General features: G+C 39.5%; 1 protein-coding gene and 1 pseudogene across 1 annotated transcript; one reads left to right on the top strand and one right to left on the bottom strand.

The window, feature by feature from the left end:
• Positions 1 to 2,780: 2,780 nt before the first annotated feature.
• si:dkey-248g15.3 (type 1 phosphatases regulator YPI1) lies at positions 2,781 to 3,948 on the top strand. The gene is made up of 6 exons (XM_043232359.1): positions 2,781 to 3,016; positions 3,175 to 3,224; positions 3,348 to 3,358; positions 3,446 to 3,469; positions 3,568 to 3,591; positions 3,679 to 3,948. Exons 1-6 carry the CDS (start codon positions 2,922 to 2,924, stop codon positions 3,850 to 3,852), a joined length of 378 nt encoding a protein of 125 aa, XP_043088294.1. The 5' UTR covers positions 2,781 to 2,921; the 3' UTR covers positions 3,853 to 3,948.
• Positions 3,949 to 7,394: 3,446 nt separating this feature from the next.
• Positions 7,395 to 9,603, bottom strand: LOC122334503 (annotated as a pseudogene).
• Positions 9,604 to 13,451: the final 3,848 nt, after the last annotated feature.

The raw sequence follows: 13,451 nt of genomic DNA, 5'->3' as shown, positions 1-13,451 counted from the left end.
GAGGTAGGCTGTTGCCTGTGGGAAGTGTTAAAAGTATATTTTCTGCACGGGTGGTTTACTTCGACGTGAAATGCCAGCGTGTGAAACCTGGTTTGTATAAATATACAGCAAATTATGTCTGTGTTTGTGCGACCACACCTGAAACACTGAGTGTAAACCACACCTGTAGCTGGAGGGGAAACTACAGTGTTTTGTTGCATGGCCAGTCACCTTTACAACACCACCAGATTCAGACAGCACCAAGGCTTTATACTACACTGACAAACCGGCTCAGTTTTTATATGGGACATTTATACATGCATTTGTGACTTCTCATGAAAGCACACAAGCACCTTACATCACATCTACCTATTGTAGATTGAATTTTTTTTTAATAGCAGAAAGATTTGAGCTATCAAAAACATTTTTAGGTGTAGATCAAATGTCAGTAATAAGACAGCAGCAACTATGCTGCACTGCAAGTCTTTTGGTAACGTCAAGATCCTTCAAGAATAAACCTAAAGCTCATAATAACAGCAGGTGTAGTGCCCACAGGACACGCCCACTATTAAGCGGCCAATCGGATGTGAGGATGAGTGTGAGGAGTTTAAGGAGCGATTATAAACATTTGTTGGTATTAATGCCGGTAATGCTAGCGCTCAACCCAGATTACTACTTTTTATTAGTCATAGCTATACGCTTGCTTGTGTTTTTAAGCGATTCATTTGATAAAATTGTCTAAAATAAAAAAAAAAATTGCTCCGGACAAAAAAAGTGATAAGATATGCATTAACAAATCATTAAATGTAAATAAATGAATGAAAATCCACTTAAGGCAACATTTGTCATTTTCATTTAGTTTAAGTTGAAATACTAACTGAAATTAAAAAATAATAAATATAATATTATGATTCATTATTATATTATTATTATATTATATAATAATACAATTATATATATATATATATATATATATATATATATATATATATATATATATATATATATATATATATATATATATACTTTACAATTTAAATAAAAACGGAAAATATTAAAATAAAATTGAAATAATGAAACCTTCTGATGGCTTTTCCCACAATTTACCGAAGAGACTAACGTTTGTTATTTTTAGGTTTTACTTTGAGTTTTTTTATGACTATCCAAGTAGCTCTTTCCCACTGATGCGATGAAACTTAACTTTAACGCAAATGCGTGACATTTTATGACTCATTTAATTTTTTAAGCTTTCAGGATTAATTTAAGAAAACAAGAATGAACCATTTTTCTTAACCATTTTTGTTTCTCAAGTAAGTGGATCTTATTTCAAGACTGCTTAGTAAAAGCACCGGAAAGCAAAACTCCAAAAAACAAAGACGTCGAGCTTTATTTTATGTATTTTTTTCTCTTTTTTTGGCAGCACGGGCTCTAAAGCACCGCCTAGCAACCACCCCGAACACCCTAGCAACCTCGTATCGGTGTGCATCGGTCTGTGTGTCAGTGTTCTGATAATTACGACCAAACCTGCAGTTATCTGCTCTTTAAGGGTCACGGTCCAGGACGTTCACCTGCTTGGCATGAAGTTATGCTGCTGTCAAAACAAAGGCTGACATCACAGTTATGCACTGATATAATTACGGTCACAATTACGTCTGTATGAATAAGAACCTCGCTGGAGCAACTGTGACAAGACTAGTCCCTCGAAACCTGTAAAGAACGTATTATTTTATCTCCAAATCACATGACTGTTATTTACATGATAATTAGGCACATTTTCTCCCACGGCTAATATCTGCTATTGAGTATCCTTTATTAAGTCAATTAGAGTTAATGCGAGTCTTTATGCGACTCTTCATACACCCTTTCCAAACGCAGAGCGAGTTAATCCAGATTCATAGAGCAAACACCCAACGCTTTATGTTTCAGAAGAATGGAATACAAACATAAAGCATCCAAACACTGTTATCTTCTCCGTGCTCCTCTGGAGCTCAACGCTGTGTCCGTTTGCAAACACGAATGCTTTATCGCCAACCTCCATTTTTACCTTTTTCCAAAAAGCACCCACAGTTTGAGGCTTTTGCGTGAAATAACTGACTTTTTTTGGCCTTTTGCATGAATTAAACATCAAAGCATAACGTGCAAACAAAAGCTGCTTTACCAGTGCTACCTTTTCAGCGTCCGAATATTTCTTTTAAGCCATCGTTTCGGTTTTTATGAATGCTAAATGTTAATGGTGAATGTAACTGCTGATTCATTCTGTACGCTTGAGGATGTTTTTTTGGGTGTAGATCATCAGATGAGAAGGATTACAAACGTAAAACACCCTTTTAAATTTAATGACCTCATATGAAAATCAAGGCCAGTTCAAACTTTAAATTAAAAAAAGTTTTTTTTTTTAAATGGAAAATATTATGTTTTGCATGCATCACCTCAAATGCTTCAATAAAACCCATCTCAGATTATAAATGGAACTTCTCTGAAGATCTTTCTGACTTTTGTAGACTTTCTGGTTTGTGAAGTAAGAAACACAGGCCAACAATTATGATTTCTTCAACTGTCTGTTTCTGTGGACCTGCCAAAATGTTTTGGGCGTTCCTCCATCCGGACTGCATCAATGGGACGATAACATTCCTATCACCATGAAAAAAAAAACATGTACGCTGTTTTAGAGCAGAAATAGAACATGCACAAACTCACACGTTTTAACATGTGCTGCTCAGATGGTTTATGGATTATGCAAGTCGCTTTTTGAGAGGAACATTCATAAATTCATTCAGCATTCGGTGCATCATCCACTCAAATACAGTATATCGATCAGATTCATAGAGATCATTCAAGACGCGTATTTCGCAAATACAGCGGATATCAAAAATAGATTATTTTCTTGTAGTGTAATGTTTTAATGCGAGCAAACAGACTTGTTTATCCACTCTTGGGCGCGGATGAGCAGGTATCTGTGTCACCTGAGGGCGGTTTCAAAGTATAAATACATGCACCAGAATGGTATTTCCATACAGAGAGCAAGACCAGACAGGAGGTAAGACATTCCTTATTTGTTAGCGCCGACAGATGTCAAATGCACGATTCATGTGACCGCTTGGCGCAAATAAAAGATTTAAAAAGTTACTAAAGGAACTAGAAAATATTTGAACATGCATGCAGAGGAAATCTTACAAGTCTGTTTTTGTTGTTTAGTGTTTACGGACGTCTTAAATATTTTGAAATTCTCAACATGAGTGACCAACGTAAGTAATATTTTGTTTGTGGCATTTTGTTAAAAGTTTAAGAAAATCTACGGTTATATTACTTATTTGACGTTTGAGAACCACTGCTTATGCTTGTTTTTGTTTTCCAAATTTCTTCTGCAGAACAACAGCAGGTGAGTGCCTCTCGAGTATCCGAATTTTATTGCAATGCAAATTTTATTTTTAACGAATAATACACGGATCATTCTTTATATTAACAGGGTTGCGGAGGCTCTGGCTCCGAGGTATGAAGACAGTAACACTCGCTTTACATTTTTACACAAATAGTTAAAGAACTTTTGCATTTTATGCTAATCCTGTTGTCATGTTTCCTGTCTCACAGAGCTCAGGAGATGAATGTGGACAGGTAAGAGCTACTTTAACGGTGGAAAACGATTGTGATTTAAATGATTCCAGTGATAGACTGTAACTATGAATTTACTTCTACTTGTAGAAGCATGGAAAGGGCCAAGGCAAAGGAAAAGGAAAATGCCAGCAAGGGCAAGGGCAAGGGCAAGGTCAAGGACACGGTCATCATGGTCATCATGGTCATCATGGTCACGGTCATGGAGGAGAACATGGGAAAAAGGGGCCAGCATGTGAGCAGCAAAAAGGAAAAAAGTGTTAAGATCATGTATGGTGGTCCATGCTAGTCCTCATGCTTTACATATCAAAACCGCTCCATATTGCATCCAAATAATGACATTAAATCACTGTTAAACGATGTGTGTCCGTCTTGAATGGTTGAGTGTTTTACTGGAGCATTAAAATGATCTTTACTCACATATGGGGAACTCAGTCAACGGTACAAAACCCAAACATTGACATTCACAGTGAATTCTGTGCAAGAAACCTGAAAATGCCTGAGACGCCGGATCAGCAGCCAGCCAATATGCGCTTAAAAAGTTAAAATGGGACAATGCCGCGATTGTATGTGTAACCAATTTTTGGGAATAACAGATGTGTTGCTAACGCACAAAAACAATAACGTCGGGTTCTGCGAGCTCGGCACCCTAAATATTAAACCGAAGTCAGGATGCATGCCATCTTTCTATATTAAATGCACAAATCCTTCAAATAGCGCAACTGAAGGTTGAAAATGGGAAAAGTGGGAAATGCGCCAAAGTTGATGTTTACAGGTTTAAAACTGGGAGTGCACTTCATTTCACACTCCTATTCAACTCAAATTCATGCATGTACCAGCCAGCGTTCCCGCCCTGGTCCAGGAAGAAAAAAAAAGAAAACAAATTTGCGAACACTTGATAGCACAAAATGTCACCGCCCAACCTCTAAAAGCACAATAACTCAAGAGTGCATTGGTACCCACCCAGTTCTCCAAGTCGAGTTAGGTCTAGACTACCCAATCAAAGTTTAAAAAATCTGAAGTTTATTGCACAATATGCAAACAAATATGTGTCGAAGTGCTGCCTGCAGACTTTTTGGCAAAGCCTGGTGAAATTTACAGCATCGTGGGTAGTGTAGTTCGCTCCACTTTAAAACAATGCTTTAAAAAACAGAGTTTGGAGGATGTCGGCCACCCATTAATTTTCCCCCTTCCAGGCTACTGTGCATACACCAGTTTCTCCATACTGAAAGCATATCTTCAGGTCAAAACTGTTTGACAACCTACACATGTAAAAATCAACCAGAAACAAGAATAGGTTTCTCAAATACATTGACAACCAGGTAAAGTCTTCTGTCGCTCTTGATCTGTTATGAGACCAAGTGAAGCCTTGCCTTCCAACTGAACACCTAGAGGGAAAAGAGAGGGAAAACCCCATGAACGCCCCTGAATAAATGCCTTTTGTTGTGAATCAGTGCTCAAACTTTTAGCCCAGGGGTAGCCAGCATGGAAAGCCACAGTTTTTAATTAATTAATGAATAAACATGGGGGGGGGTCTCTCCTCAACCACCCAGTTTTGGTTTAAACTTGACAAAAGCAAATTGTCAATATCAGGTTAGTCAGGGGAGAAGCATACTTCAACAAAAATGTGTAATATTTAATGCTAAATAATCACAAAGGTGCATTATTTATCCAAACTATTAGATTGATAGTCACATTAACACATTAAAAATAACATTTAACCCGTATTTCGTTTGCTTTGTGCGTGCGGGACGGCAGACTAATGAGTGTCTATTAAGTATGTAAACTTTTGAAATGCATGTGACTTCTAATTGCCTTGCTTTAGATTGTCCTGCGCCTCAGACCCTCCCACTCTTGACTTTAGCCAATCAATATTGTTTTTATATAATTGTTTTATATAATTTCTCGACTGACAAATAGGGGCAATGTCTTTTCCGAAATTAAATTAAATTAGATGTTTACGTTTACAAAACATCACTTTACAAGACGTTCGAGTAAAAAAAAAAAAAAAAAAAAAAACTATCTATGGATCATGACGCTTGGATGCGATGTAGGTCATGCCTTTTATTATTTTCCGCTTGTTATTTCAAAATCCTGTCACCGCAAAGTAGGTAACCAACCACAGAAGGTAACCGACCGTCACATAGTTTTTCTAGGCTTTGACTTTAATAACATTTTCATTTTCATATTATTTTGCATGTAATGCCTGATAAAACGTTTGTGAGCGGAGCACTGCTTTATGTACACCGTTAGGTCTCGACCGTTAACGCCCCAACAGCGCCCCTGCTGGCAGAGGATAAAGGTGCATATATATGCCACCACAAATAAAGGACACGGTCTGTTTTCAAGTACATTAAGAGCCTTTATGCAAGTATTTTTACATATATACATATATACATACAATAAAATATAATGTAGAGCCTCTTCTTCAGTTGGACATACATTATGTGACAACTTGTTAAATATACTGTCAGTACCATTGAAAATAGGATGAAAGGTATTTAAGAGGTTGCCGTTTTTGCGTACGTGTTGTATTTGGCTTTGTTAAATTTACAAAAAATTCATTTATATACAATTTATAACTACAGCCATCTTCAGACTTTGTGATATTGGCTGCTGTCCTGTGGCCTTCTCATGTGGACAACATTAGTATTATGGCCTTCATCTCTGAATCACAATAAAGGGCTAATATATTTGTAATTGATCACAAATGTTTAAGGATTACATGATTGAATTCACTGATCCAGTATCTTGTTTCATATGGTATCTTAGGCTATTCACAGTATTCATTATATTACGTTAGGAATTGCATTCAATCCTGCATTAACAGTGGGATTAAGCCTTCTGTAGCACTAGCCACCCCCACCTTTCCAGTAACCCATAAAGCTTGTTCAGGTACTTTTGATTAGGGTTTGAGAAACTGTTGCTGCACCTCAATGTGTGTTCTCATACTACAGTGTATAATTTTTGGTGGATTTTGTAGTAGAAGAGTAGGCTTTAAGACACTAGCATATAGAAATGAAGTAGCACAATGCCCAGCTAGTCACAATACTTTTCAAAAGACGCTCATTGTCTGCATGATGAATTTAAGTAAATGACTAAACGGATATTTATAAACATGCCCACTGCTGTTTCCGATTAATTTTAACAGGTAATATCTAAGACACTTAACAGATTAAACATTGAATTACTCAAACCGCTTTTCAAAATCTTCCTACCTAACCATTGGTCACTAACTCCCACCATGTTTGTAGTTCTGGACTGAATCCTTTGCCAAAAGACCACCCAGTGGCTTTTATTCTTTTTAACATGCTTTGAGAGACACTTCTACTCTTAAATACTATTTATGATAGTATGAACATCAGGACCCAAGCATTTGATGACATACTTCCTAGTAAGAACTCTAGCTGCTGCATTTTGGACCAGCTGAAATTTAGCAAGCAGAACCACCCAATAAAAGAATTGCAAGTCTCAAAAAACAAAAAAAAGCTGTTCTGTTAATTCATCAGTTAGGAATCTAGGTGGACAGCAATCATGGCCCTTTGAAAACCATGTGTCTAGCATCTGCAGAAATGTTACACCATCTCAAACATCTGAATTGCGACCCATTCTCTCAGCGTCAGTTTACTGGATGCATCTGTATGCTTGACAACCCATTAAGAGCCTAAACTCTTAATCTCCAAATTACCATGATTGCCTCAGCATTTAAGCTTCTGTCATTACTGAAACCTCATTTAATACCCGTCAGTGCTTTGACCATGTTAAAAGGGCTACATGCCACACTCAAAAACCATGACAACCATGCATTAAATATGCTTCTCATTTATTAAACACCAGTTAAAGTCTTTTGTTGTTCTTGAACTGTCAAAGGACCAAGTAAGGCCTTACGTTGCCACTGGACATCTAGGAAAAGAGAAACTAGTTAGAGCACCAGAGTGAGAAGTAAAACCCCCACCCCACCACTCACCACCAAAGGAGATGCAGCAACTCCAGCATCAGGGCCACATGTTGAGTCACAGCAACTGCAAACCTGGTGGTTCCCATCAGCAGCAAACCACCTGCAAGCAAGAAATATCAGAAACTGCGTCTTCAGGGTATTAGCAAGTGCCAGAAACATACCCATTGGCAAATGAACAGGACTTGTGGACAGCGTCACTGGGTGTAGAAGCAAGGGTAGCATTCAGAAGACACGTTATGTAGATCTGCAAGGAGACGCCACAGAGAGGGTGATGACGGTGTCAAACCAGAGCAGATGAACGAGTGCCAAATTCAATACATACTGATGGACTAGATCTGTTCTGGAACATGAAGGTCTCCAGCTGGAACCGGAGCTTGTCATCCTGGGATCGAGGCACGAAGTGGGAGCTGGAACCTGTGAGCTTGGCATCCACAAAGCACCTGATGTAAAGAACGCCATGTCAACTACTAGACCTTACACCACTTATTAGACAAAGTGGCTACAGGGAATGAACCAAGTTCAACAGCACCAGGTCACAGCTTACCCATGATTCTCAATGAAGGAATATCTCGGAAGGGAGGTTATGTCAGGTACTTGGGTGGCCACACAGCTGTCCACAAGCACACGCAGAGGGACATGGTTGTACACCTTCACAGACGCCTCAATTTTAATAACATCACCCAGGAAATACACGTTTGAAGGCCTCTCATAGGACCAGTCATCTGCAAGAAAGAACGGTTTAGGCACAGCCTCATTCATGGAGCACAAAGCCTAAAAGAAACTGCACCTACCCAACATGAGCTTCAGGGAGAAGACCAAGATGTCCTCACCAACCACCGTTGAGGCATAAGGGACCCAAGCGGGCATCAAGGCATTACTGCTTACATTCTGAAGCCTGCAGTTCCAGGAGTCACCCATTAACTGGTCTAGTTGTGCCACCAGAAGCAGCAACACCAAGTCAAAGATCACTTACCTGGGATAGTGGCACTGAACACCAATAACTGCACTATTGGTACGAGTAATCGGAGCGTCACCGAGAGCCACAGGAGTATAAGTGACAGAAAATGTGTAGACAAGCTCATCTGCAGTCATCTGTAAGAGACGGACATAGTTATGGGGACCAATAGCCAGGGTCCTTCTCGGAGGCATAAGTCACAGCAGGTAAGTGGCTGATACTTTCCTTAGTGCCAGTTTATCAAGAAAGTTTATTTGATGGAAACGTGGCCATTGACCTCAGCATTCAATTTTATTTCAATAATGAGAAGTGTACTTTCAAACTAAATCAGGTCAAAGAAAAGTTTTGGCAGTTTGGATCCGCTTAAAGCAAACTTAAGGACAACTTTGAGCTAACACTGCTCCAAGGCAGTTACACAATCTGAAGGGTGTTCTAAAAATCACCTGTACAGGATTCTCCTCCCACTTGGTTTCTTATTGAGCAGAGGTCAGGCTCAATAAGAAAGCAAGATTAAGTGTACTATAGCTAAATATAGTAAGGATAGTTTTACCGTCGTCACACTGTTGCAGTCCTGCAGTGCATATTCAAAGATGAGAACCTTGGCGTCTGGGTCTTGACCAACAACAGGACAGCCTCCCATAGACAGACCAGATGGCTGGATCAGCTGACCATTGCCAAACATGTCCTGCTGCACCTCCACATGAACCTGGCTCTCACTGCAAAGAACAGCTACACTACTGGGAGTCACAGGTTGCCTCAACTGGAAGTTGACCGCCACCTCGCTTGGCACTTCTGGGACAATGGGAAACCTCCAAGTCAAAGGCTTCACTGGAGCTTGCATCAGCTGCTTCTGCTGAAAATTAAGAGGGTCTTGTGCAACTCCTGTAGAGAGAAATAAAAATGCCACTTGCAAAGGATTTCAAAACGGATCATGATTAAGGAAAGGAACTATGGAAGCTAGACCTGAAGGCAGCTTGATGCCTCTTGGACTGTAACCCAAACGTCCCCATGCTTTTGTCTGGTCAAACAACGCAGTCACAACCAGCACAAACACACACTGCAGGAAGCCCATGCTGACAAATTCTGAGATGATAATCACAGGAGCTTGGCTTTGTCATTAAGTACAGCTTTGAATGAAGGTGGCTCCTCCCTTTCAGGTTGATTGATTACATTTGATCCTCCTCTAGACCTGTAGAATTTATGCATTAGCAAATGACAAAATCCTAAAGGCAGGCTTTCTCAACCCTGGTTAACTATGCTACAAATTTTAGCTCCCACCCTAATGAAACACACCTGAACCAGCTAATTATGCTGTTCAGGATTACTTGTAAGCTACAGTCAGGTGCGTTTGGTCAAGACTGGTGCAAAACTCTGCAGGAGAATGGCTCTCCAGGATTAGGGTTAAGAACCCGTTCTTGAACGTCACTAGTTGATAGAAGGCTTGATAAGATTTGCTGACTATAACAAAGTTATGCCATATCATTTTGTTATGTTTGCATGCCTTACTGTCATACATAATTATATTCTACTCTGTTAATTAAAAGGGTGTTAATTAAAAGCCACTAACTGAATCTCACAATTACTAATTAAGTTGACAAAAATAAATAATACTTTTTTTTTCTTAATTTTCATTTATTTCTATTATGAAGGCAGCTCACAAACAGAAATCTTCACCTAAAACCATACACACAGTCCAACAAACAACATGAGAACAACCGTCTGAAATCTGACTAATATGATCAAATCTAGGTGTATTTGAAATATGTCTGTAAGAAAACCGACAGACAAAATCTATTAGTATGCAAAATAATTGCAAAGGGTTAGCACTACCATTTACAAACATAGAATGAGAACTGTATATTTGGTGAAGAAGGCCCGGCAGCGTCTATACCATCTGAGGCGCTTAAGGGACTTCAGACTCCCATCTCAGGTGCTCAGGAACTTTTACACCTGCACCATCGAGAGTGTCCTGACGGGAAACATCACCTCCTGGTTTGGAAACAGCACCATGCAGGACAGGCGAGCTCTTCAGAAGGTGGTGCGGTCAGCTGAGCGCACCATCCGCACTGAGCTCCCTGTGCTGCAGCACATCTACAACAAGCGGTGCTGTACCAGAGCCAGGAAGATCGTGGAAGACCTCAGCCATCCCAACAATGGACTCTTTTCTCTGCTGCGTTCAGGAAAGCGCTTTCGTTCCCTGAAGGCAAACACAGAGAGAATGAGGAGGAGCTTCTTCCCGCAGGCCATTCGGAGTCTGAACCAGAGAACACCCAGCACCTAATTACTGGGATTCCCATGTTCACCCCTCTTTCCCAGATACTCGCCACTTACTTTGGACAATTGCACTAGCCACTTTGCACTGGACATTCGCACAGCCACTTTTACATTTTACACTTATATTTTATATTCTACACTTATTTACATTTTTTTAACTTTGCACACTTTTTATACATATTTTTATACATTATTTTATATTTATATATATTTAAATTCTGTTTTCTGTTTTCTATTTTTGATGCTGGACGGTTGTAAAAAACATTTCACTGCATGTCGTACCATGTATGTATGTGTATGTGACAAATAAAATTTGAATTTGAATTTGAAATGTGGTTGTTAAACACCTTGGGTATATATTTTGAAATGTGGATCTGTGAAATAAGGGCTGTCTGGTCCCTGTATAATCAGAGTAAGAGCTTGGTTTGCATTGCTGGCAGTAAGTCAGACTTGTTCCCAGTGCATGTTGAACTCTGACAGGGCTGCCCTTTTTCACTGGTCCTGTTCATTATTTTTATGGACAGGATTTTTAGGCGCTGGAGGGGGTCCAGTTTGGTGACCACAGGATATCGTCTCTGCTTTTTGCGGATGATAATGTCCTGTTGGCTGCATCTGGCCAAGTGTGCACTGGGGCGGTATGCAGCTGAGTGTGAAGCGGCTGGGATGAGAATCAGCACCTCTAAGCCTGAGGCCATGGTTCTCAGTCGGACAAGGGTGGCTTGCCCCCTTCAGGTTGGTGGGGAGTTTGTGCCTCAGGTGGAGGAGTTTCAGTATCTTGGGGTCTTGTTCACGCGTGAGGGAAGGATGGAACGAAAGATTGACAGACGGATTGGTGCAGCTTCTGCATTAATGTGGTCGCTGTACCGGTTTGTCATGGTCAAGAAGGAGCTGAGCTGCAAGGGGAAGCTCTTGATTTACCGGTTGATCTTATCTCTACTCTCACCTATGGTCATCAGCTTTGGGTCATGACCGAAAGGATCAGATCCCAGATACAAGCGGTGGAAATGAGTTTCCTCCGTAGGGTGGCTGGGAGCTCCCTTAGAGATAGGGTGAGGAGTTCAGTCACTCGGGAGGAGCTTGGAGTAGACCCGCCGCTCCTCCACATCAAATGAAGCCAGCTGAGGTGGCTCGGGCATCTGTTCCGGATGCGTCCTGGAAGCCTCCCAATGGAGGTGTTCCAGGCATGTCCCACCAGGAGGAGGCCCTGGGAAAGACCTACGACATGCTAGAGGGACCATGTCTCTCGGCTGGCCTGGGAGTGCCTCTGTGTTTCCCCAGAAGAGCTGGAGGAAGTGTCTGAGAAGGAAGTCTGGGTGTCCCTGCTTAGACTGTCGGATAAGCGGGAGTAAATGTAATGGATCTGTGAAACGAGAAACGTTCATACATTTAAAAAGTTTTGAGGTAAAAATTGATGTTTGCCTTTTTTTTTTAAAAAAAAGGTTGAATTAACTATCAGAAACAAAACAAAAAACAACCAGTGCCAGTCATCCAACTTTTCAAAGAAATTACATCATAAAACCAATTTCATTTAAATGCGATAGTGTGTGCAATCTTATAAACTTGTGTGGCTGTAATTATTTTTCTCAAAAGTTACGACTGCATTAATCTATGGGATGGGAGTAAATTTAAAATAAAAGCTTCTTAAATCAATTAAACAATGTATAATGTTGCTTTATGAGTTTCAGAAAAAATGCCAATAAGAATATTAGTCCTAAGAACCAGCTATAATGATAATTCATTGTCTATAGCATGATGCTGTGCTCAAGAGGAGGATCAACACAAACGCAGTGAAGATACTCTCAGACCTCTTCCACAGTTAGACATCCTGCAAAACTCTCAGAAAACCCGTCAGGGTGGATGTTTGGTGGTTTAAAAAAACATAAGATCTGTGTCAGGATACAACCATTGTTCAATAGATTAATACCAGCCGATTTTGACAGGTTTATACTACCACTGAAAAATGTTAATAAAATAAATTAGGCAAGGCAAGTTTATTTATATAGCACATTTCATACACAATGGTAATTCAAAGTGCTTTACAAGAGAGGAAATAATATAATTACAAGATTTAAATAAAAACACTGATTTAAGATAAATTGAATTTAAGCAAAAAGAGATTGATTTAAAACAGTTTAAAATAAAAGCAAACAAAAATTAAAAGTATGTTCTAGACTTTTCTTTAAGACCCTTAAAACCTAAACTTGCAAAATCTGAATGACCTCTTTGAGAGATTTTAGGTTAAAACAGATCTGGAAAAAAAAAAAAAAAAAATAAAAAACTTAGTAGTAGTAATACCCTCGGACGTCATGCCCACAGACTCCTGGCTAAACTTCAAAGCCATACTCTTAAAGATTCCATGAGTCCTATCACAGACCTCCTAACTTAGCTCAAACTGAGTGAAGAAAAGAAACTTATCTTAGTGAGGAGGTGGAGATGATCTCATTATGAGCTATGACAGTCTTTTGAAGACTAATTGGTTGTTCAAGAAGGGAATAAAAGAGCACTTTTACCTCTTTCTCTCTTACACACATTATATATAGTCTATTTTTTTTTTTTTTTTACCATGCATTCATTCTTGTCGTATTTTATAGGAAACAGCAACATATGTTTTTGAAAGTGCTGCAACTGCTTGTGATCACTTATAGATTGAATTATTCAACCTGCTAAATGTAGTGA

This window comes from Puntigrus tetrazona, unplaced genomic scaffold (genome assembly GCF_018831695.1).
Source record: "Puntigrus tetrazona isolate hp1 unplaced genomic scaffold, ASM1883169v1 S000000528, whole genome shotgun sequence".
Classification (NCBI taxonomy): Eukaryota; Metazoa; Chordata; class Actinopteri; order Cypriniformes; family Cyprinidae; genus Puntigrus; species Puntigrus tetrazona.
This window is presented reverse-complemented; position numbering and strand designations above follow the sequence as displayed.

Coding starts and splice junctions, on each gene's coding strand:
- si:dkey-248g15.3 (XM_043232359.1), top strand. CDS start 2,922: ATGAGCAGGTATCTGTGTCACCTGAGGGCGGTTTCAAAGTATAAATAC. Junction 3,017..3,174: donor AGAGCAAGACCAGACAGGAG/GTAAGACATTCC, acceptor TTTGTTGTTTAG/TGTTTACGGACGTCTTAAAT. Junction 3,592..3,678: donor CAGGAGATGAATGTGGACAG/GTAAGAGCTACT, acceptor TTCTACTTGTAG/AAGCATGGAAAGGGCCAAGG.